The sequence below is a fragment of the Harmonia axyridis genome, chromosome 5 (genome assembly GCF_914767665.1).
Source record: "Harmonia axyridis chromosome 5, icHarAxyr1.1, whole genome shotgun sequence".
Lineage (NCBI taxonomy): Eukaryota > Metazoa > Arthropoda > Insecta > Coleoptera > Coccinellidae > Harmonia > Harmonia axyridis.
This window is the reverse complement of record NC_059505.1, coordinates 4540228-4567258: the sequence shown is the minus strand read 5'-3', so window position 1 is coordinate 4567258 and position 27031 is coordinate 4540228. Positions and strand designations below refer to the sequence as shown.

The window sequence follows — 27031 nt, the reverse complement described above, 5'->3', positions numbered from 1 at the left end:
CATTATTCTACCAAACTCTCTTTCTCCATCTTCATCAAAAATTTTATTTCTTTGGCCAGATATTGGAAAACTTGTTTCATTCATTCATAAGGCCTGTCCAAGTAATTCAGGGCTTTTTTGACTTTTTGTTGTAAGAACATCATGACATAAGTGTCATTCTCTTCAATGAAATTTTGATGAGCAATTAATACTATGGGTATATGTTGTAAATTCTGCTCAGAAATACGTGACTGTTCTACAAATTTGAGACTTTTACGGTTAATAGATAGCCTGATTATATTAAAGCCTATTGTTTTCACCCTCAGTTCACTAAATGTCAGGCACAACAATAATACTTGCCTCTCAGTCAGATTATCTTAGTATTTACTAGTACTGTAGGTGAAAAAATAGCCAAATAAGTTATTCCAGCACAAATTGAAACAGCATGGGAAAACGTTCAGAAACGGATAATAGAATCAGGTCTGCGCATATGTAAAAGAGAACCAGAGAGGTCAGGTTTGATATATATAGATCACTTCAGTTCAGCGGATTCGGCACATACCTCTGTAAGTTTCTAGCTGAGCCAAGAAGGCGGTATTCGGCTTGATGCAGGTCCTCTTTCCCTTGACATGCTTCCACGCCGTCTTGAAGTCCCAGTTGTACGCCTTCATAGCGTAGGCTATCACAACAGAAGCCGACCTGCTGACTCCCATCTTGCAGTGTACCAGCACCTTCGAGCCCGCGTTTCTCGCTTTCGTGATATATTTGAAGGTGTCGTCCCAGTGCTTTAGCAGATCGGTTTTCTCGTCATCGTAAACCCGGACGTTCAGGTAGTCGAATGTACCAGGAAAGAAGTTATCGATCTCCTTGGTCACGTTGAGGATATGGCCAACCCTACAGGGAACAAGAGAGGAAAAGTCAGAAATGAAGAGCAGAAAATGTAATGCATGTTTTGTAGGTGAACAAACAGGAATTAGATCTTACCCGTTCTTCCTCAATTCCTCAAAGTTAGATGCATTCCACTCAGAACCCAGGTAGACATGCTCGAATATTTCAGTTGGGGCGTCCATCTGACCAAGAATCGTCAACATTTCTTGGTCAATGAAGGATTTATATTCACCTAAATCCACGTCCAACTCTTCTTCTAACCTGAAAGATGAACAATACATAAGTAAGTAGTGTGGATATAATGCTAATGAGTGTATGAGGCAATAACAAGTTTTAAGTAATGTTTCAACTAAGATGTCTTAATTGTGTGTTTTTTTTAGATTTGTTTAAGATAATTCTGGCGACTCAGCTCGGCATGGGTCTATTTTCCATTCTCTTCCTTAAGGTGGCGCTATACAAAGGATTAACCTAATCAACGACATCATTTCAAACTTTTCATTGGTTCTGACAAAAGTAGTTTATTATTGATTCAGCCTCAAGAGTAATTATTGATTTAGCTTCAAGAGTAAGTAAGCACACCAGTATTTTAGACATCTTAGTTTCAACGTTTGAACTCCTCATTGGCATCGAAGGAAGAAAGACCAGATATATTGTTCATGTAATGAGGAGTGCCAAATATGAGCTGCTGAGGTTTATAATTGAGGGTAAGATACAGGGCAGAAGATCGGTTGGTAGAAGACAATATTCTTAGCTGAAAGATTTGAGATGGTTCAGCTGTACTTTCATCGACATTTTCAGAGCAGCGACTTTAAGAATTATGATTGCCAGATGTATCGCCAAATTTCCTTAGAAGACAGCGTACTGAGAAGAAGAAGAAGACCTAGGCTTAAAATTATTCAGGAAATTCTTGATTAACATATCTGACACTTGTGAAACACAACTTTAATCGATTCATGAAACTGTCGTGAGACCTATAATGCAGTAATCCGGCCAGATATAGCAACAACTGAAGGGCCTTGAAGGTTGGAGAAATGAAGACCTTATAAAGAATCGCTGGAAAAACTTTACTAGGTAGAGGACGAAGTTAAAACATAAGACGAACATGTAAAGTGGTTAACATCAACGAGTAGGTATTAGATATCCTTTTCAGTATCACAGAAAGACCAGATACAAAGGACATGTGATGAGGGGTGCGAAATATGAGCTTCTTAGGTTGATGATAGAAGAAAAGATACAGGGCAGATGATCGGTGGGTAGAAGACAAAATTCTTGGCTGAAGGATTTGAGAAGATAGTTTGGTTGCACCTCCACCGACATTTTTAGGGCAGCTACATCTAGAGTTTTGGTTGCCAGATGGATCGCCAACCTTCGTTAGGAGACGGCGTACTAAGAAGAAGATGATATAGAAAGAAGGAGTGGAATGGATCAACAAAAAATGGTGAGAATAGCTCTTGATGAATAATTTTTTGGGAGAAGAAGTATAGGAAGTCCACGAAAAAGATGGAGTGATAAGCTCACCGTCAATCAGGATTAGGCAAGTTATGAAGAATAAACAGGCACTTGTGCCTATAATACAGATGGAAAATCTGTTAGATAAATTATGAATAGCTTATCCAGGACATTATCAGCAAGTGGTGAAACAGACCCTAATAGTACTTTATTGAGATAGCGTTCTGACGCATTGGGGGGTTCCTCTCACCTTGTACGAATGTACTTGCTGGTAACCTCGTCGAGATCGACGGACATCATGATCTCCTTCAGGGTGGCTCTGATCACCCTCTCGGTCTCCTCTCGTTCCGTCGGTTTCGTCCTGATGGAATCGGGAGACGGGGGCCGTCTGGACTCCAGACTGTCCATCGCGTGCCACTCGTTGAGACACGACCTGTCCGACTCGATCCTGGCTTCATAATAATCAACCCAGCCGTGGGTCAGACCGGCCTGGAAGTAGTTCTGCTCCCGAGCTTTCGAACTGGCCTTGTGTAGCGTCTGCAACGCCGACCTGCAACGAAAAATGTTCATATTAAAGCGATGGTCATCGAAATGAAAATATAATATTCAATAAAATCAACATTTTTTTAAAAATATTATATCATTGCGCATTTGAAAATATATTCGAGTTCGACAACGTCCAGATAACCATGTTGGGGACACTTGAGGATTGAGTATACTTCTTCTATTTATGTTTATTACTTCGAGGTTCGAGCAACAATCAAACAATAGCCAGAATTATCGTTAATAGTCTGTGAAGAAGTTTATTTTGGAGATCTAGGCAGAGTCTAAGTTGGAAAGGCTTTTTTTAAGATGAAAAGATCAAGCCCACAGGGACATGGATACGATAACATTTCGAAATAGTGTATTAATAGCCTCAGGAGCTAAGAGAATGTTCCAACTAGGGCATTGGAGAGCATTCTCTATCTGACATCTCTTCATCTTGTGATATATAGATTAGCCCATGAGGATCTTCTAAGGCTATCCAGGAAAGGTACCGGCAATGAGGGGAATTAGGAATCATAGAGCCTGGTCCTCTCTTACCAATTACATATCATTAGCGGGCCTTCACAATGACGAGATGATAAAACTAGCATTGAGAAAACCTTCACTTGCTAAATAAAAAAGAAGATTGGGAGAGGGAGTCCAATCTCAGCTTTTAAAAGAATAACATCAAATGGTAAACAGATGGTTCTGAAATCACGATGGGGACTGGCGCTGGAGTATTCGGGACTTGCACCAAATGCTCACCATCGTTAGGCCCCTGGCCAAGTCTTTTATAGGCAGAGATACTTGTAATCGAAAGACGTGTGCGAATGGAATATTAAATATCTATACATTCTGGCAGTTAGGTTGTAGTCTAAGCTTATATTGGATTGCCGAAGGAAACTCAATTGAATAGGCAAGAATAACAAGGTCTGTTTAGAATGAGATCCCAGTCAATCGGTAATTAAAGTAAATGAAGAAGCCAACATACTTGCCAGAAAAAGAGCACAATTTTTTTTTATAGGCCAAAAACAATTCTGTGGTATAGGGATTATACCTACAAGAGAGAATTTTAGGAGAAGGAAAAAACCAAAAGAGAAACACTCTGGGTCAAATCATTTGGAAAAGTTTCTCCGAAACTTTGATACTTCGACATCTAAGGGGTATCTGGATCTTAACGAGAATATGCTACACCTCCTCACTGGATTCCTCACAGGGCGTTGCCGCTTAAGGATGCACATCATGAGAATGAGTCTAGCTGAAAACGATGAGTGCAGATTCTATGGGGAAGAGGAAGAAACTCAGGATCTTCAAGATACTTATATAGTACTCCCAATTTAATGACAATAAAGAGGTAGGTCAAGTAGTTTACTGATTTTGAAACGTTTCAAAACAAAAAGTGTTACTCTATATGTGAAAATTAGAAAAAATACTGTAATAATTAAGGCCTTAAGATAAACGTCGAAATTCCAAGTCTGAGAGTCTATCCGATAACTGAAGAATCAGCACACCACTATAAGATTTCCCGAAGGTCAAGCACTGCAATTCGCCAAATTAAACAACCCACAAGAAGAGGCCGTCAACCACTCCTACTCCACTAAATCAAATATTGGCCTAATTATATCACAAAAGAAAACAAACCGACCGTCCCAGCGTGGCGTAGGTCGAAGTTGGCGAGCAACAGATGTTCAACGGATATCTGTCATCATCAAAAGAGACCCCGAAAGTTTCGCAATAACCGATCCAGGTGTCGCGCGGATGCGAGAACCTGTAACTTCGAGTTGACGGCGGAGGAGGTTATCGAATATGTCCTACCGTCTGTACAAATATTGACGGTCAATTAATAGAAAAGCGATTGTTTCCGTTGCATAACGAGGAAAAACAACAGACGTGGGAGCGTGTTTTATTCGATATAGGTATTGTTAATTGGTAATTGGCATTGTAACTGAAACTCGCTAAACGGCTTGTACGATTCCGTATAGAGCTGCATAGCGATCGAGAGAAATTACGATGATAATTGGGGATAAGTGTCGTTTGTGTAGCGGATTGAACACCCCCGCTCTGAACTTTGGCTTCAGATATGAAAATACTGCCAATTTTACACTATGGTTTATTATTTCCCCTTCCATTATATTGAGTCATTAAAAGCTATTGCTCTTGGAAAGTGTAATTTACAAACTTAGAACTTGTATATTCACTTCACTAACTTGCATTTGATGGCACCATAGGCAAACTGAAAGAAATGGTAGGATTTACTGACATAGCAATTTCAAAAGGTAGTCATACGAATTCTCACTCTTACTCTTCTGTGAAATGGGTATACCAATCAACATTTTCAATTTCACAGAAGAGTAAGAGAGAGAAAGAGAATATCTATGACTACCTGTTGAGATTGCTATCTCTATAAATCCTACCTCATATCTTTTCTGTGAAATAGATATACAGATCAACATCTACAACTGAAATAACAATTTCAGAGAATTTAATTTTCATTTGAATAGTAAGTTTTGATTTGTATACCCATTTCACAGAAGAGTAAGAGATTAAAGATCTATAACTACCTGTTGAGGTTGCTAACTTTGTAAATCCTACCTCCTATCCCTCTTTTGAAACAGATATACAAATCAACATTTACAAATCAAGTAAGAGAGAGATCTATGACTACTTGAGATTGCTATACCTGTAAATCCTACCAGAGAAACATTTCTTTCAGTTAGCCTACGGTGTCCTCGAATACAAGTTTGTGAATTCAGTTTTTTGAACTATTAGACACTGATGGAGATAAATTGTATTGAAAAAAATACAAAATTCAAAAAAAGCGCTTCTGTCTTCAGGTTGATCTAGTTATCCAATTCATTAACCATTTACTCAATTTGTACGGTTTGGGATGATTTAGTTTTCTTTTTGTTGGTTTCAATATTTTGTCAGTTGAAATTGTATATCAAGATATTGATCGTGGCATAATGATCCCATAATTTTGATATTTATATAAGATTGCCTTCAACGAGTAAACTCATTTGACGTTTATAAAAATCAATGAAATATTTCAATACAAAATATTTGAACGTTGATTTATTCAAAGCGTTCTATAATGTTTTGCAGAGTTGCAATTGCATGTCTTATTGTATTGCACTATGTTCCTAATTTCTCTATTACTCGAATGTGGACATACCTCTCACATAAAAAAGATAATTATTCAAATTGAACGAGTTTGTTCAATCATAGCCAAATAAATATATTATTTCAACTTCGGCGAATATAATGAAAATGCAGCTGGTATTAACATATTATGATATTATTCTATAGAAAACTTTACATGAAGAATATTGAGCACTTCTTTGGGATTTCAAGAGGCAAAAATATAGGGGATTTCAACACGCATCTTTTGAAGCTTGGTACTAATGAGAAAAGAGTGGTATGGGTTTGGCGGAGCCATCTGTGCGTTAGGCACAACTATCAATTTATAATTTACACACAACTCTTCTGGTTAATCTTAACTTCTGTCTCCTTCATTTCATTACAAATTTGGATTCAACATTCTCAAAAACGCGCACCAAGCAGATTCAAGAACCTTCCTCAATACAGGATGATCCATTCGAAATAACAAAGTGCCTTATTATTCTGGAACAAGGAAAGATCCGACATCAATTTAAATACAACCAATTCGATTCAACACTTTCAAAAACGTACATTCAAGATTATTATGTGGACATGCCTCTAACATGAGAAAGATAATTATTCAAATGAAACGAGTTTATTCAATCATAGCCAACTGAATTAATTATTTCGAGATAATGTAAATGTAGCTATAACTCCGAAATTATGGCATTTTGGATATAGAAAACATTACATGAAAAATATTTAGTATCACTAAGGAATTTAAAAGGCAGGATTTCGACACGGATCTTTTGAAGCTTGGTACTGACGAGGAAAAGTGGTATGACATTGGAGGTGCCACCTGTGCGTCAGGTACAACTATAAATGTATAATGTACACCCAACTTTTCTGGTTAATATCAACTTCTTTCTCCTTCTTCATTTTATTACAAATTTGGATTCAACACTTTCAAAAACGCGCACCCTACAGATTCGAAAAAACCTTCCATTACGATTCCATACGTTCGTTATCGAACATTCCATGCGTACCTGTCGAAATCCCAAGCGAACCAATCGCCCTCCGTATCGCAATGCGCGCGTATCCTGTTCACCACCATATTATCTCGCCGGAAACTCCTCAGTTCCTACGTCGAAACGCGAGATCCTGCACACACCACTCGTCACACAACAGGCTCACTGAGACGGGAACCGTTCGCCACAGCTACGAACGGCCTCAGGAAGACAGACAGACACACGGCAAACGGGGCGCCTCGCCACTCGCTCGACTCGACCAACACTGACTGACCGAAATCGGACCTGCTTGCCTCCCGAGTCATCGAAGAGACGCCGAACATGGACAGCGTCGGCCTCCTCGTCGCAAACGCCAACGCCGGGTCCGCTCGCAAGACCATATACACAGAAAGAGACGGGGGGGTCCTAAGGTTGCACCTATTTGGAATTTCGCGAAAGAGTCCTTCTACGCGCCCACCCTTTACTCGCGAGTATTCTTTCGCGCGAGGTCAACGGACAATCGGAAAGATGTTCCGATCTTCTAACTGACCCTCTTAACGTGCGTAACGATAACGATTGAAAACCGTCTGTGCGGACGGTTGTCGTACGGTTTAATGTCGATACGCGTCAAGGGGACGTAGGATATATAGGCGAGTTGAGCGCGTGCAAGCCGAGATCGAGAGAATACCTTTTATGGGCGCGAATGTAGCGGATAAGAGGGAAGTCGAGTTCCGTACATAGAGTTGGTGTTTTTTCCCGAGTTGTGTAGATAAGATAGGATGTGGAGTGGAGTGGGTAAGGAAATGTGTGCGACGCTGACTGGCTTTTGGAGGTGACTTGAATGCGTAATATTTTTCTCTCGATCGAATTGGACATCAAAGTTTCATCGGCTTCGCAGCAGAAATTAGCATATACAGTCATATCTTACTCTACTATTTCTACATGTTCGTCTACATGAAAAATGTCGAATCTGGTCTCAGGCCAGATCAAACTAGTAATCAAAGTTTCATCTATTTCGCAGAAAATACTTCATATTATACCTGACTCACCATTGAGCAGATATCTCTATAAGTTTTTTCTCATTGAAAAATGTAAAATCCCGTTAGACAGCGAAAAGAATTAGAAACGACTGGATATGTTAGTGATATCTTAAGGCGCGCATAACATTTGGGCCTCTCTTACGCCAAGTTCTGGCATAATTCGAATATAATTTCAATATCCATCCTTATAAGGTTCACTTGACTCAAGAAATAAAGCCAGCTGACCATGGAATGCTGATTGGGAGCTTGAAAAACAACGTTTGGATGACGATATTCCGCACAGAATTTTTTTCAGCGACTAAGCATGATTTTCGCTGGATAGCTATGTAAACAAGCAAAATTGTAGCATATATGGGACAATGAAAATCCTCATGTAACTGCTGAGAAACCATTACTTCCACAAAAAGTTACTGCATGGTGTGCAATTTGGTCTTTAAAAATGAAGAAGTCATCACACAAACCGTCAATTTCCATCGCTACAGCCAAATGATTATCGATTTTTCGCCAGAAATTAATTATATGGAATTGTAAAAGATGTGGTTTCAGCAAAATGGTGCAAAAAGCCAAAAATACGAACTGGCCACCAAAATCTTATGATTTATCGCCTTGGTTTTTTTTTTTTGATGTTATAAGTTGATGTGATAAGTTCATACCGATAATCCTCAGAATATTGACGACCTAAAAAACCAATATCCGTCAGTTTATAATGAGCTTTTGCCCGAAATGTACCGGCAAATCATCGAAAATTATCTCACAAGTATCGTGTTCTGTAAGAGATTAGCGGAAGACGTCCAAGAAAAGGGGAGCTCTTTCGTGGATTTCAATAACGCTATTGTATCAGCTTGTGAAGGTATTTTATTGATAAAGAATTTTATTTCGCCCTTCAATGCTTCCTGTCCGATGAGCTTGTTGAGATAAAGCTGTCTCCAAAGTTGTTATCAAATGAGGTCTTACCAATAAACTACGGATGCCACTGAACCAGGAGATGACACGAAGGAAGAACTGATACAAGACCAATCAACGTAGATAATGTATACCAAATACATTTTGGATGCATTGTTTCCTCATGATACGATTGTCTGAGCCCCAAATGCGGCAGCACTTTCTGTTAGCCAAATCATTGAGGTGCTGTCTCACCACCAAGAACAATTTTGTGCGAGAGCTAGACATGTACTTCTCGTAAGTAATATCATAAGGGCATCTAATTTTTCCGAAAAGAATCGAAAAAACACGTTGCTAAGTAATATTTTGACAAGAAGCATGAGTGTTGGTGGCAACAAAAATCCGAGTCGAAGACGAGGATTTTTGCACCTGCACGAATGCTTTTTGTCAAAAAATATTACTTTGCAATGTGTTTTTTCGATTTTTTTCACAGGAAAAATTAGATGCCCGAATGGTATTTGACAAGACTATTTCCTGAGTAACAGATTATTCTGCATGCATTACCTAGGTATTAATTTGAAAACTGAAAAACAGATACTCAATTTCATTTCATCCAAAATACTACAAATTCAATTATTTATGGTACAATTAAAATATAAATTGCAATTTTGGTACACGGTAGGGGTATTGTTTGAAACTTTTGTTGATTCATTGAAGATGTGGGGTGTAGGTATTTCTTGCATTTTTTTTGCAACGGTGTTCCACATTGTCTTCACAACTAGTTCTTTGTAATTGTCACCGTTTTCCTTCTTCATATTCCACGCCCAATCTTTCAGAATTAGGTTTAGTTGTTCTAAAGTTGTGTTTTCCATAAGCTCATAGTTCTTTGCTTTGCAGAATGTCATGAACTGTTTCCATATCGAAGTATGAGTTCTGAGGGTATTTTACGGTATACATTTCTCAATCGTCAGATCAATATTAGACAAAGAATCGCTTCCAAAGCGACTCATTTTCACGATATAAGCTGACTAACTAGCACTTGACAATAAAATCAGAAAAAATTGTTGAGCGTCGTTTTCTGGTGTTCTTGGAGATTATAATTACGTTTGTTTTCAAAGGTATTGTAATTTTTGGTGACAACAACTGTCAAGTTTTGCCGCGGGTAAACGTGAATAAACTGCTGACAGGTCCTGCCAAACAGTTTTTCCACCTAGAAACCATTTGTAATTCAAAATTGCGCGTTTCTGATTGGTGCAAATTACGACGAGGGAAATAGTCAATGTTATAGATTTGAAGGCGTTGAGCAATCTCATTAATCACCATATTTACTAACTCCCATTTTATGCTTATATAGGGTGTTTTTTTCGAGGTATATCACTTTAAGTTGGCATTGCTGTTCAAGATGGCGACCGATTAACAGCTGTCAAGTGATTTATTCTCAGTCATGCCAGCCGTGGCATTCATATCGAATAATCCATCGCTGTTTTATTGCAATTTAAAGTTCTATAGTTCTAAAAAAAAACACCCTTTAGATCTGCCATGGCATTATCAATGCGTCAACAAAATTGGCGCTCAATTTGAATCTAGCCTAACCGATCACTAGGAGCTGATTTCTTTCTCTTGAGAGTTTCTGCAGTAAATTACTTATCAGTGTTAAATCTTCATATAATTTCAGCTGCAGGACGTTTAATGGATAAGATATAGGCCACAGCACGAGATTAAGGACAAGCTGTCGTCGACGTAATCGAAAACCCCCACGGCAGACGGCCTTAAGCAGAATTAATAGTCAAGAGAGCAAATCCCGAACTGCTCCATCTTAGGCAGAGTTCCTAAAGGACACGGCGAAAGTGGATATCGCCTCCCAATCGCATTTCCGGTGACAGACAATAGAAGGAGGCGAGACTCCGATAAATCACCGACGCATCTTTTTTTTTAACGCCATACATATTTATCGATTGACGCCCAGCAGAGCCTCGAACACCTGGGTGAAATCACTGGTTATTTTTTTCTTCGCGGAGGTGTCTGAATTCAAGTGTGGTCGATAAAACTCCAAGACTTCATGCTCCAACGGTCGAGTAACACACATTACATACACCGAGACATACACTGTGTCCGTAAAGTATGGAACAAATTAATTTTTAGCTATAACCATTTTAAGAAATAATCTTGAAACACGTCGATTTTTCATTTTAATTTCCCGTATTTTAAAAGAATAATCTAATATACAGGGTGAATTACTTTCGAGTAATGACGTCACCTTCGTTTTTTTTAAATGGAACACCCCCATTTTGTCTCAGTTTCCGATTACTCTAGCTGAGCTGATTCCAAAAATGTATCACATGTTGATTCCAATTGGTACAGGGTGGACAAAAATACAATAGTTTTGTGTGTGCTCATAAAGTAACGCGTAACATTCTTTATAAGTTGAATCAACAATATTATCAAAAATATTTATTGTCCAGCGGCAATTGGTTTGAATGTAACACCCAGTCGTTTGTTACATTTTTAAATTAATAAAAATGTATAAAAATAAGAAATAATTTCTTTCATATTCTGTCTGCTAGACCAAAAGTACCATGTTCGGAAACAGGTCATTTTTATTAATCTAAAAATTTAACAAACTTCAGGGTGTTACATTCAAACCAATTGCCGCTAGACAATAAGTATTTTTGATAATATTGTTAATTTAACTAATAAAGAATGTTACGCGTTACTTTATGAGCACACACAAAACTATTGTATTTTTGTCCACCCTGTACCAATTGGGATCAACATGTGATACATTTTTGGAATCAGCTCAGCTAGAGTATTCCGAAAATTGAGACAAAATAGGGGTGTTCCATTTGAAAAAAATTACGGTGACGTCATTACTCGGAAGTAATTCACCCCGTATATTAGATTATTATTTTAAAATACGGTAAATTAAAATAAAAATCAACGTGTTTCAGGATTGTCATAATGGAGGAGCTGAGGCTCTCAACCTTAATTGAGCGGCAGGTTCAGCAGTGCGCGAGATTCGCCCAAAAACTTCTGAGTGGAAGGATTGACTGCCCATTTCTACTCTCTCGGGTAAACATTCACGTCCCAAGGATGGTAGCCTGATGTTCTGCAACATTTAGTCTAACCACGCCTCGGACCAACATTCTCCAGCGAGCACCTTTGTAATTGTGCTGACAAAGTTAATATTAGTCTATTGTAGTTGTATATTTTATGCTTTTTTCCTTCTTTATATCTACCTTTTTTTTAGTATTTGCCATTTCATTTAGTTTTTCAGGGGGTTCACATGTATTTTCTCTGAGTTGATGTAATTTGTTACCCTCTTACTGGGAACTTTCCTGTTCGTTAAATAAAGTTATTATTATTATTATTTCTTAAAATTGTATGTTTAGCTAAAAATGAATGTGTTCCATACTTTACGGACACAGTGTATAAAACATACGAAGTGTCGCATCAGCGGATACAATACCGCCATGTTCATTGAGTCTGCTCGATGGATATCATTATAATAATGATATTAATAGAAGCCCTGATAATTATATCGGATAAGTGAATCGACCCGGTTGAATGGAGCCATTCAATTCATGCCACACTAAAATATAATTTTATTCGATACCGTCACGGTTTGTAGACGCATCGTATCGGTATCAGATAATGACCTGAATATAGACGACGTTCGAAATTGGAAAAACGATCGGGTTTGATATAGACATTAATCTTATCAAGGTTTTCGAATTGCTTTCTACCTATTCTATTCCTGGAAATAAAATGATTGAAGTGAACTTTAAAAACTTCAATCGCGAAGAGGAATAATCCAAATTATACTCGTTCAGTTGGAAATAAGTGCAAATGTTACAAAAAAAAGTCCTTCACTAAATAATGTTCTCAGCAGATATTTCACATTCTTCAGAATAGCTGGTAAAATCGGAATTTATACAATGATAATTGTCTTCTTCTTCGGGTGCCTATTCGTTCCGAATATTGGCGATCATCCTGGATATGATAACTTTATTCACGGCCGCTCTGAATAACTCGGTAGTAGTGATAATTGTAACTGAACTTATTATATCTCTTGGAAAATTGTTCATACTAGAGGCTGACAAATCGATCCAAATCTGATTTCAACATTCACGTAACGTTTGATATAAAGGGTGTTTTTTTTTAGAGCTATAGAACTTTAAATTGCAATAAAACAACGATGGATTATTCGATTGACATGAATTTTATTTATCCGCAAGATAATCTTGTGGCATTACATTTTAAATATGATTTCTGGTATATGACCGCCACGGCTTGCTCGGATGTAGTCCAATCTGGACGTCCAATTTTCGATGACTTTTTCCAACATTTGTGGCCGTATATCGGCAATAACACGGCGAATGTTGCCTTCCAAATGGTCAAGGGTTTGTGGCTTATCCGCATAGACAAATGACTTTACATAGCCCCACAGAAAGTAGTCTAGCGGTGTTAAATCACAAGATCTTGGGGGCCAATTCACAGGTTCAAAACGTGAAATTAGACGGTCACCAAACGTGTCTTTCAATAAATCGATTGTGGCACGAGCTGTGTGACATGTTGCGCCGTCTTGTTGGAACCACAGCTCCTGGACATCATGGTTGTTCAATTCAGTAATGAAAAAGTTAGTAATCTTGGCTCTATACCGATCACCATTGACTGTAACGTTCTGGCCATCATCGTTTTTGAAGAAGTAGGGACCAATGATTCCACCAGGCCATAAAGCGCACCAAACAGTCAGTTTTTCTGGATTTTACGGTGTTTCGACATAAACTTGAAGATTAGCTTCACTCCAAATGCGGCAGTTTTGTTTGTTGACGTAGCCATTCAACCAGAAGTGCGCTTCATCGCTAAACAAAATTCGCTTATGAAAATCGGAAACAACGGCAATCTCATTTTGGGCCCATTCGACGAATCTACGCCTTACTTGATGATCGTATGGCTTCAATTCTTGCACTAGTTGGATTTTGTAAGCACTACTGTGTTTGATATTATAAACTCTGCGCCCTGGGTGATAGTATTATTACTTACATTAGAACCTATAGATAACATATAATATAATGATGTTCAGGGAGACTATACTGAATAATAAAGTGCATTTCAAAGTGTTTCTTTTCATCGAACCACAAGACTTATTGAACAACCTTGTAGACCTCTGCCATCTGTCCGATATTTTGGTAATTGCCTTCAATACTTCTCCAACTTACAGTAAAGAATGAGTGGATGTTTCAGCCTTTGTCTTTTCCAGCACGGAACCGATTCTTGAGGGTGAACGCACCCATTTCAACCGCCTCCGTTAAAAATGAAATTCATGCCCTCGGTACCTCCATAATTCATACATACGCTGCGCGTAAATGTCGATGGAAGAAAAAAAATCAGTCGTCTGGTTTTCGCAAAAGCGGTCTCTCGAACGGGCGACGAGGTCTGCCGCAGCAGCAGTTGCCAACATTATGGAAAGAACAACTTTCAAGGAGACCGCTGCCGCACGGGCCCCCCCGCGCGCCACCGTTGCAACGGGTGTCACTGAGCCGTATTACAGCCATATTTGGCCGGGTTCCGATGCGTTTTTCCGATTTTTTCCATATTTGAGAGAACCGGTCTCGCGTCTAGAGCTCACCTGACCGGTGAGTATGTCATGCGAATGCGTTCGCTTCGCACCTCTTTGGGTTAGTTGGCGTAGGATACTGCGGAAGTGGCGTACACACATCATCATAAGTTTTGGTCCCCCTAGGTTTCTCAAGAAATAAACGATCTATAATAAACAAGGATAATGGGAAGTAGGACAGCCAGTGAAACACAACTTTTTAACTGAGCGACGTTTCGTCTGTATATTCAGACTTCTTCACAGCTAGAATACAATAATAGACCACTACAGAATCTTTGAAAAACTTTAGGTGGTGACTCACCCTTAGTTAATTGTTGTCAGCTAACGATTTGATACATAAAACATTGAACACACAGTGTATACATAGAATTTTGTCAAGTATTCACACTTAAAATATTAAATTAAAACAGACATCACATTTGAAAATATAAAATAAAAAATTTACATGTCAAATGGCAATTTCATCTCATGAGCAGATGATCGTCTGCTCACTTATGAGCAGATGAGCCCAGTTAAAGAGTTGTCTTTCACTGGCTCTCCTTCTTCTCATTATCCTTGTTTATTATATACATTGCCAAGGACGGGAAATTGTTGATGTTCTCGGAATGAGATGAATATTTTCCTCTATTTCAACTGCGATATATTTGATAGAAAACCTTTGTGTGTTACTTTTTGCTTTATGCAGGATGAGACAAAAAAAGGAAAAATGAGAAAAAAATCTAAATTTATCGATTATTTATTTTTGCTGTCAAGACTTTTGACGATGTGTGTTACGCCAGATTTTTGTAATTTTCATTATCAATACAATCGAACAATAGGAAGTATTTGTCTATTAATTGAACAAATCGACCAAAAAAAATAGACAATAAAAAAAATTAACATAACACGAAAAAATAACATGTTTCAGCTTATTTTTTTTTAAATACAAAATGGCCTCTTTTGCGGTTCTCGAAGCAATATTGATCTCAGCTTGAAGCAACATTTACACTTTGCTATACTGAAATTGAAGTAAACTGTTATCCTCAAATGAATATTATACTTTCAAAGTAACTGAGGAACGTACGTTTTTCTGAATAAAGATATACGATAATACAACAATTTCATACTGAAATATAGTGTAAAAAGTATCTCAAGAATTATTATAAATTCGATAAAAGCCATATGCCCCTGATATGGTACCGCCGATCTACATTTTTCTCTTCTCAAAACTCAATTTAGTACTCCAGTGGATAAAAGTCGAGTCCGAAAAATACTTCTAGGTTTTTAACGAAATCACGCACATTCTCTGTATGAATTTAATAAAATTGTTTATGAAAAAAATGCAAAAGAACTATCATTCTAGTTCCCGAAAAGATGCAGTTTTAGAAGTGATATTTTAGGATAAACGTCACTCATATACGCGGTAGAAATTCTGGCACACAAACAATAAACATCCTGTGCCGAATTGATTACAAACCTTATATGTTTCATTGCCCATAAAACCGGAAACATCATCGTACCCTCCTTTTGCAAAAACGTCGAAATCGTACGGTGAAACTTTTTCACAGAGTGCCAATAAAAAAAATATAAAACTTTCACTCTTGTCCCATCGATATATTGACAATTTTTTCGGCGACGAATACATTCAATGAATTGGTCTGAAAAATGAAAGCCAAATGGTCATAATTCTGATTTCAAAGTTTCAAAAATAAATTATTTAGATGAACTTGATGTACAGGGTGGGCAAATTTCGATGTTTTAGCACTACAATTTTTAAACCATAGGAGATAGACAAAATCTGATACCCCCTTCTCGGTCTCTTTTTCTGAAAAACTAACAAGGGTAGTATTTATTTTTGGCCACCTTCTTTTGTTTTCGAGTTATAAGCGAAAATTGGAAAAATGGCGATATCGAAAACCATTTATATCTACGCTAATACTGATGATAGAGCTATGAATTAAAACATCATACAGGCACTTTTTTACGTAGAATCCAGTGGCGTAATCGTCTTTTCAAAAGGGTTTTTAATTACGAAGCTATGACCCAAAGTTGTGTTTTTTCAAATGAGAACACTAGTTTCTGTGCTATTTTTTGAAAGCTTAATTTTTCCTGATTTCAAAAATATATAACATCCTATACACCACTCGAGCTGCGCTCTCGTGATGAATATACTCATGTCTAGAATTACTTACAGAAAAAATTTTCAAGGATCCCCTTTTTTTTCGAAATGATCAGAAAATAGAAATCAGATCATAGTTATCTTGAATCTTCCTCCAGTTAAAGGGAGTTTTTAAATAATGACTGTTTCAAATATTTTGTTTTAAAATTTTTCGAATATCTCGAACAGAAACCAAGATATAGCGAAATATTTGAAACAGTTATTGTTCAGAAACGTCTCGTAACTCGAGAACGAATCAAAATTTCTGATATCTTCTTATTTCGAAATAAAAATCGGGGGTTCTTCAAGATTTTTTCTCTAAATCTTATAGTTCTCGAGATGTCAGCAGTGAGCATAGAATTTGGGACACATATTCCGGTACAAACCCAACAGGTTTAATTTCCCATAAAACGAACAATTCAAAAAATACCGAGCACCGGAAACATCCTCGCGTATTCTCCTTTCGCCAAAAAACGCCGAAACCGTTTTTCGCACCGGGCGCCAATAAAAAAAATACACACACAACTTTCACTCTCCGTCCCGCCGATATATTGACACTTTTTTTCCGCGACGAATCTAGCACAGCCGACTTTCTTCCCGCGTCATACCAGGCGGATTTGAATAATGATAGTTCCCGACGACGTGTTCCGCGAAAAAAAAACCTCGTTCTCTACGACAAGCGGAAGTTTCCGATCGAGACGGGCTGAGATCCGAACGCGGCGGACCAGCGTTAGGATAAATATCCCTTTTTGTCGTTCGGGGCGCTAACTGGGTCGCTTTCTAATCGGCATGCAGATTGGCCATATTAGATTGACAGACAGCCCGATGCTGATGCGGAGATGCAAACGGCTAAATTCGATTTTAACGACGTGCGAGCGCACATCGGCCCGTAATTTCAGAGGCGGCGACGGAAGGGAGAAAATGAAAATGCGCTTTCTGTGTTCGGGCGTCGAGTGGAAATGCGATGATGCGCTTCTCTGGAGTGGAATTGGTTGAGGGAAAAAAACGCTACAAAGTGAACACTAGATGCTCAATAGCATATTCTAGAACAAGTTGCAAAATGGGCTGATAAACCAACACGAATGCGAAATTCGTAAACGAGCGACGAAGGAGCGAGTTTTCGAAAGCATGTGTGTTGGAATTGCGTTCTGCAACGAGTATTAGACGATATTTTCTCTATTTCAGTCAAGTCTCCTCAAATATTGTCTTAGTGATTTTTGTATTGTATCTTGGCAGTTGGTGTGACTGTTACGAAAATTGACAGATTTCGGAATTTCAATTTGAATCGTACGTTTTGAATTTTGAAATATTTTATAATTACGCATTATATTCGTGAATTATGTCCTACGAAATCGATTTAACACAACCAGAATTAAAAGAAATTGCAAATCATTTCACAATATCCAAAATATATTTTATTGACAATTGACGTGTGTTGAAATTTGATAGAATCGTAAGTCAGTGTGGACACCCAGAAAACGAAAAATATAACTGAATATTTCCCTCCTGTCAAAACTTCTATGTAAATGGAATACAATTATCGAAAATTACAGCGATAATTGCATTGTAGGAAGCGAAATAGCACTGCGATAATTGTTCTGTTCATAGATGCATAGTTTCTATGAATCTTACACAGTTCGAATCTATGGCATCTATGGAATCTATGTCACTTTACTTGACAAGTTAACAGTTTATTCGGGAAATATTCCCCCGAATTACACTCGTGCATCAAAATGACCGGATAATTTCGCATTCCAGCGTGTTTTTTTTGAAAAACTGCATTCGGTCATTTTCATTTTTGGAGAAAGAGCCCTCCACCTTCGGTGTCGGGCTCTTTCTCCAAAAATGAAAATGAACTCATGCAGTTTTTATGACAACATGCTGTCATGCAAAATTATCGGTAATTTTGATGCACTTGTCAAAAAATGTCAAAAAATGACAGCTCCAAAAGTGACAGCTGTCCAGATAGCGGGCTATTCAAAATGAAACCTCCTATTGGAAAGCCCTTTATTCGGATAAGATTGTCTGAGAATGTCAAATCCGACGTAGCCCGTTAATGAATTCCTAGTTTGTGTCTAACATGTTGGCGCACAACGGGGGGCATCATGAGAAATCCTTTCTCGAATTAACAGATAGCGTTCCTATCGAAAAAAACACAGTCAGACAATTATAGTAATGTAGCTCTGTCCTTAAAGGAAACGCGTCGCTCGCTGCGTAAGCCTATCCAGGGGCAACTTGATAAATTATTCTAGTAATAAACACGCCACGTCCGTACCTTGGAACGGGTAAAACCGTGTATAACGAACCTAACATTGTGCTCGTTAAAATTACAACATTGTTACTGGACGGGGTAAAATTATAAAACGATCGGTTTTTTATTCCTATATCGAGAGGAGAAGCTGTACTTGTCTGCGAGCTTGTCTGCAGTGACCATAGACATAGAGGGACGGTTGCTGGCGTTCTAGGATAACTGTAGACGAAGCGACTGTTGGTCGTGGGAAATGGCCTTTAAGACGGAGCGTCATTATTTCTTGGTAACCAATTGTCGATAAGACATTTTTACATGACAGTGAGATGAAAATGAGGAGACCACCGATTTGATCAAGGAAGTTTTTGAACGCTCCTTTGTTTTCCTAAATTGTAGGTACCATAGAATAGAGTAATCAACATAGATAGAGGGAGTATACGCAATTTTTAAATGTCCCCAACATGGTTAGATTACGTTGTCGGATTGTAATAAATTTTCAAATCCACAATTTTACTATATCGTTATGAATGTATATTATATTGAATGAAATATATTTATTTGAGTGATTCCCGATTAAATATGCAAATTTGAATATTTGGAATCCGATATTTTTCCTAATTGTCGAATTCATAATGAGCAGAATATTTATTATTTTCTGTATCCACCTGCTGAAATCCAAGGTTTGGCAACTTTTGCTCTCCTAGTGTCATCCGTTGTCTCACGCCGTTTGGCGCGTTTGAGGTTTGTTTCCTGAATTTCTGATATATTTAGGTATTTATTTCAATATATTTTGAATTAATACGAAAGATTGATTCACTATGAGAAATAAGAAGTGCGTTCTTTGTGGAGAAACTCGCGAATTGAATGAAATATCGTATCACTGATATGTTTTCATTTCCGTGCGCTTCATGTCAAATTTGATAGTTCATGTTGGGGACAAATTTTGCTTACTGAGAAGGACATATGCTCCCTCTATCTATGTTTATTACTCTGAGCTAGGTACAAAGCAAAATGAGAGATTCCTTGGATAATTTTCTGAGGATAAGTAAAGAATTGTTTGGAACTTTTTCTCGAAATCGATAGCAGATAGGACAACTACAAGAAACCAAAAAGTGTAGTACTGAACCAGAGTTCACCAAAAAAAGTTCTGGAGGGCATTGTGTCAGAATAACAATCACCCTATCTATAGATTTGCATTCAAAATGGGCACATCACATGACGAAAACTTTGAATTGGAATATCTATGCCAAATATCTCCTGTGAAGGAAAGGTGTCATTAGAAAAAATCCCACTTTAACACCCTGTATCCCGAAAACGAAGCGTTTTCAAGGCACATGTTAATGGCATTTTTATTTGTACCTGCAATTAAGGAACACCCTGAATGGGTTTATGCGCAATTGGTGCATGAATGAATGAGCGATCAAAATCAACTTTTTTTTTTCAATATTCTGCCAAAAGCTTGTAAGGTTTGAAAATTTATGGATCGTATTCTTGACCTATGAGGATCAATGACGTACATCTATTAAATTTTCATATTAAATTTCATGAAAATAAACTAGTTATGTTTCACGAGAAAAGCTCTGGATTCTACACACGCTACATAAAACGTAAACTGTGTTAAGACTCATTATTGAAAACAATAAACCAAAACATCACCGTTGACTCATTGAACTGCCAGACTGCAGGACCGAGATGGATCTTTTGAATGGAGCCAAAACCGGTCAACAGTCGATAGTCGTTTGGAAACGTATTCTCTTCGAATGCAGGTGGTCAATCTGGATCTGATCTGAATTCATTTCCTTATATGGACAATAACCTTCGTTGACCGTGCTGGTGTCTCATTGTTCCGACAGAAGAACATCGGTGATTTGAAAGAATGGATCTTTATTGATATGGCTCGAATCTGGACTCTTATAAGTTGCTGTAAACGTTCTTATTTTCATTCAATTATTTTTTAGATGGAGTTTCTTTAGTAACGGGTGTTTTTTTTTCGAGGTATATAACTTTAAAATGGCATTACTGTTCAAGATGGCGACCGATTTGACAGCTGTCAAATGAATAGACTCACGCCTGAACAACGCTTACAAATAGTGCAATTTTATTTCGAAAATAATGGTTCTGTGCGGAATACGTATCGCGCACTACGTCCATTTTATTTTGTTTAGCGATGAAGCGCACTTCTGGTTGAATGGCTACGTCAACAAACAAAACTGCCGCATTTGGAGTGAAGCCAATCCTCAAGTGTATGTCGAAACACCGTTACATCCAGAAAAACTGACTGTTTGGGGCGCTTTATGGGCTGGTGGAATCATTGGTCCGTACTTCTTCAAAAACGATGATGGACAGAACGTTACAGTCAATGGTGATCGGTATAGAGCCATAATTACTAACTTTTTCATTCCTGAATTGAACAACCATGATGTCCAGGAGCTGTGCGCAACATGTCACGCAGCTCGTGCCACAATCGATTTATTGAAAGACACGTTTGGTGACCGCCTAATTTCACGTTTTGGACCTGTGAATTGGCCTCCAAGATCTTGTGATTTAACACCGCTAGACTACTTTCTGTGGGGCTATGTAAAGTCATTGGTCTATGCGGATAAGCCACAAACCCTTGACCATTTGGAAGACAACATTCACCGTGTTATTGCCGATATACGGCCACAAATGTTGGAAAAAGTCATCGAAAATTGGACGTCCAGATTGGACCACATCCGAGCCAGCCGTGGCGGTCATATGCCAGAAATCATAATTTAAAATGTAATGCCACAAGATTATCTTGCGGATAAATAAAATTCATGTCAATCGAATAATCCATCGTTGTTTTATTGCAATTTAAAGCTCTATAGCTCTAAAAAAAATACACCCTTCACTTGGACACAAGTAACAATTTGATAATTCAAAAAATTGTGGTCTTTGGTATCGAGTATTTTGAGAACGGGAAATACCACAATAACAAGAGGTAGAGCTTCAAGATTCGTCATCGATGAAGAATCTTGAATGCTAGATTCACTAGGAAATTAATTCAGTTGATTGCGTGGAATTCCAGAAAAATTAGATGCAAGAGGTTGGGATATCTCACCATCTAAATCACTACGTGTATAGAGCGCTAAAGAGTGTTATGATAACAATAATTATAGTTGTATAATAATTACATCAATTAACTCGAAAAATGCACCTTCATTCAAGAATGACTCATTATTGTTTCTTATTTGAATATATTCTCTATGTGTTTTAGTTTTTTGAGAGTCAGCATGATTTTAATATAAGGAAGATCATTTTGAAATGTGTGTTTTATTTTGTCAAAATGAAGAACAGCAATTAAAATGTTAATTTTGAAGAGAGGGAAGAATAAGAAAATATTCCCAATTTGAATTTGATTTATTTTCAATTTGAAATTGTTCAGTTTGAATTTGAAGTTGAAAAGGTATAAACCAAAATACTCGTGTAGTCCAAACCAATCTTTACGCTCAAAACTCGATACAAAAAGTTGAACGAACAACTTTTTCACTCCTCCTTTTCCGCATTCGAAAAAAAAAAACGTAAGGACTTCTTGAAAGAAACTCCGGCGCACGCGACGCGGTCGTGTCTCCTCCGTCGGTCTATTATGAGAGCGCCGCGACGTCGACAGAGGCGTCCTTATCCTGTCTCCCTCCTTCGTGTGCCGTTCGGGCGGACGTATTCGGACATTCGGAAGCTGAATGACCGACGCCATTTAAGGTATCGGCGACGTGCGTCGGTACGTCTACTACGTGGAGCGTCGATCTCTCTGCGGTGGAGGAACTTTGCGCCAGAAACGTTGACCTTTTCCTACGTCCTACATTTCGATTATTGCCAATAATAGATGGACCTTTGGGATCGTTCGATGGGGAAAGTTTTTTGGTGTTGACATTTGTATTGTTTTTTTTAGAATGATCTCATTTTGAATTAATGTATCCTATGTTTTTCTTTGACGCGGAATGAATTTCGGTAATCCGTTTGATTTGGCCTTTTACTTGGTATTTTCTGGTATTTCCTTGATAGAAAGTATGGTAGAGTATTTGAATTTTTTTCAGAATATTAGGCAATACAAATTCAAAAAAAATCTACAGGATGGTTCAGATTTTTTTGCAATAACTTTGGCGTCAGATAGAACAACTCTTTTCATGAATAAAAGTTTATATAAACATATATCCTAAAAAGCTTCGTTTTCGAGATACTGGGTGTTGAATTTTGAAAAAAAAAACAGTTTTTCACTTATAACTCTTGTAAAGGGGAGCTATAGAACTTTAAATTGCAATAAAACAACGATGGATTATTCGATTGACATGAATTTTATTTATCCGCAAGATAATCTTGTGGCATTACATTTTAAATATGATTTCTGGCATATGACCGCCACGGCTGGCTCGGATGTAGTCCAATCTGGACGTCCAATTTTCGATGACTTTTTCCAACATTTGTGGCCGTATATCGGCAATAACACGGCGAATGTTGTCTTCCAAATGGTCAAGGGTTTGTGGCTTTTCCGCATAGACCAATGACTTTACATAGCCCCACAGAAAGTAGTCTAGCGGTCTTAAATCACAAGATCTTGGAGGCCAATTCACAGGTCCAAAACGTGAAATTAGGCGGTCACCAAACGTGTCTTTCAATAAATCGATTGTGGCACGAGCTGTATGACATGTTGCGCCGTCTTGTTGGAACCACAGCTCCTGGACATCATGGTTGTTCAATTCAGGAATGAAAAAGTTAGTAATCATGGCTCTATACCGATCACTATTGACTGTAACGTTCCGGCCATCATCGTTTTTGAAGATGTACGGACCAATGATTCCACCAGCCCATAAAGCGCAACCAAACAGTCAGTTTTCTGGATGTAACGGTGTTTCGACATAGACTTGAGGATTGGCTTCATTCCAAAAGCGGCAGTTTTGTTTGTTGAGGTAGCCATTCAACCAGAAATGCGCTTCATCGCTAAACAAAATAAAATGGACGTAGTGCGCGATACGTATTCCGCACAGAACCATTATTTTCGAAATAAAATTGCACTATTTGCAAGCGTTGTTCAGGCGTGAGTCTATTCATGATGAATTGCCACACCAAACTGAGGATAAATCACTTGACAGCTGTTGAATCGGTCGCGATCTTGAACAGAAATGCCAACTTAAAGTTATATACCTCGAAAAAAAACACCCGTTGAAACCTGTGAAGATGCCGACCGTATAGACGTAGGCAAAACGCCAGTTGAAAAACCAACTAGTACACGACTAAAATCATAGAATTTTCTCTGTGGAACAACGGTGAGGCCGTGAAAGCAGTATATATAGTATTAGAAAGTAAGAAAATTCAACAGAAATTGAGAAAGCTCGTCTTTCAAATACATCTTTATTTTTCCACCAATGTTGAAAGAGAAAACAAGCTATGCCTACTTGCCCTATATTCTTTCAAAATCAAATCACTCCCAGTTTGCATAAAATCCAAATCCTCTCACCCAATACACCACCAAACGTCTAAAAGGCAACCAACACTGCACATTGCGTCGTAAAAACATTCAACGACAGTGGAACGAAAGTGAAATCATAACCGCGGTCGGTTATCTCACCATTGAAATGACATTCGGTCAACGTATTACAATTCACACTATTATAACATACGCACAACAACTACTAAGATATCCTATATTATGGCGGAAGGAAAAAAAATAATACGTAATATCCTCCGATGCGGTTATCGCTGAGGTGTACACTTACCACATGGCCTGGACGGAAACTGGCTTGAAAATGTGATGTTTACCGCATACGCTGACACTGAAACCCCTGCAAAAAGATATGGAGAGTTAATGGAGAAAACCTGTATAGTGTGAGACTTTTAGAAATGCTGTAAAATAAACTACAAAACGTGAAACACGGCAGGCTCGATCTGACGCGTGTTGACGGAAGGAAGTACAAATGGTAGAACTGTGTTACGATAAATGTTAGTACGGTTAATTGGTGTTACAAATTGGCAAAAATCATCTGGAACTCTTCCGGGAATAGTTGAATGATGTTTAAACAGCCCCATTTATATACCAAAGATAGATAAGGTAATCATAAAAAAGAGGATCTTAAAGTATATAGGCGTAAAACTTTGCTTCCGCCGTTGTTTTTCCGAAATTCGAGGCTTTATTGTAAAAAACTGGTTATACATTTATGATTCAAAGCATTCTCCATCACTTGGCCACTATTTTCTTCCATCTTATGGGCAGCGTTCGAATCCCGCGTTGAAAAAACTGGTCATCTTTTGAAGCGATCCAATTTTTCACTTCTCCATAAGGATTATTTTATTCTGTTTTTCGTTATATCACGACCGATTATCTTTTAATATTCGGCTCAAACGCATTAATTGCGTTCGATAACGATCGCCTGTGATTGTTTAAGTCGGTTTTATCCACTCATAATACACTACGTCAAGCTGATCCCTCCAAATACTGAGCATGACATTGGAACCGTGAATATTCGGTTTGGGCGTCGACGTGGAAGCAAAGCCGGGATATCCCCATGATTTTCTGCGCTTAGGATTATAGTAATGAACCCATTTTTTGTCTCCAGTCACAATGCGATTCAGAAATCTCTACTGTCTTTCCTTTCAAGCAGCTGTTCACAAGCAAACAAACGACGTTCAACATCTCTCGGCTTCAACTCGTAAGGCACCCAATTCCCTTGTTTCTGAATCATTCCCATGACTTTCAGGCGTTTGAGAATGGCTTGTGGCGTCACTCCCAATGTTCCTGCCAATTCTTTGTTGCCTTCAATTCATGCTGGTTTTCGACGTCCAAATCATCTTGCTTGAAGCGTTGAAACCACTTTGGGCACGTTCTTTCACTAATAGCGGCTTCACCATAGGCATGAGCCTCGGCCGCAGGTTTCTTCATAGTAGAGCAGAAAATTAAAACCTTCGAAAATGACGAGAATTTGGCTCGGAAGCTGACACGTTTAATCGAGAATAACCTTATGATGCAGATACAAATCGACTATTATTTCGATGGCGTTATGTTTACAAATACCCAGCTTATTGGATGACATCGAACCGCTGCAGCAATCTATTGCAAAACGGCGGAAGCAAAGTTATATACCTAATAAAATATATAGATCAAACTTACAAGAAATAAACTAAAAATTTTTAATAATTCCTGGAAACGAACCACCAAAAATGTGAAAGTTGAAAACAAAATTCATCTAGAGAATCGGAATTGACCTTGAAACCAAACTGAACTTTTTGTTTTGATTTCGACAATGAAAAATTTCGAGTTGAAGCAGAAGAATAGATGGTTTTGTATTAAAAAACTCAAATATATCTGCCACAATGCTGTAGGACTCTCAGAAATTATACAATACTCAGTATATGCCAAGTAAAAGTACTAGGCTAGAGTTGCTGATGGTCAATAACCCGTTCTACTGAAAGCAATCTTTGAGCAACTGTACAATCAAATATTATAACCGTTTCTTCAAGACCAAGATATTGTAGTTCTTCATTTAGATCTTCAAATGAAGGAAGCTGTAGAACTACCTGCTTTGTTTTGTAGACATGTAAAGACAAGTATGTTGGACTTACCCGTCACCATCCAATCGTATTGAAGTATCTGCCAATACCCTCAACACCAACCCTACTGTTGTCCTCTCGTTACAGTCTATACCAAGAAGACACGATTCTTCTCCTCTATTCCCCATTCTGGAGACGACTACCAAGTATCTCGTTCTACCAGTGTGCATGCTTTCCAATTTCACCGCCTGGAAAAAAAAACAAAGTCACTTATTTTTCATAGCAGAAAAAAAAATTATCGGGAACCATATAGAATCAAACTATACAGAGTTATATCAGAAACATTCCAGATTATAAGGGAAAAAAATATTCTAATCTGGAAGGATAGCGGTCCAGAGCGTATCAGAAGAACTATACCATATTAAGATATCTATCTTAGGCTTTTGCCTCTACAGGACTGCTTTACGCCCATAAGATCTATTGCTCACTAATGTTTAGGAGATTATTGCGAACTGTCAACTGCTGGATCAGAAGTTTCGGACTTACTCCTCAGTTTGTCATACCTATTTATACCGATGGCGCAGAGAACTGCTGAACTTGGATATCGAATGGAATATCACTATGATAGAGATTCAGTTTTGGCATACATGAAAGCCAAGG

General features: G+C 38.1%; 1 protein-coding gene across 7 annotated transcripts in view; it reads right to left on the bottom strand.

The window, feature by feature from the left end:
- Positions 1-27031, bottom strand: part of LOC123681078 (protein phosphatase Slingshot) — a 183345-nt gene that overhangs the window by 6618 nt on the left and 149696 nt on the right. For 6 of the 7 annotated variants that reach the window (XM_045619282.1, XM_045619283.1, XM_045619281.1 and 3 more), the window contains 5 exons: positions 26444-26619; positions 24604-24669; positions 2567-2866; positions 964-1128; positions 542-873 (listed from right to left, as the gene is read on the bottom strand). In XM_045619282.1, coding sequence (XP_045475238.1) covers positions 542-873; positions 964-1128; positions 2567-2866; positions 24604-24669; positions 26444-26619 — 1039 coding nt within the window. Of the gene's footprint in view, positions 1-541; positions 874-963; positions 1129-2566; positions 2867-6986; positions 7500-24603; positions 24670-26443; positions 26620-27031 lie in introns of those variants that run through there. The other variant, XM_045619288.1, reaches the window with a different exon arrangement.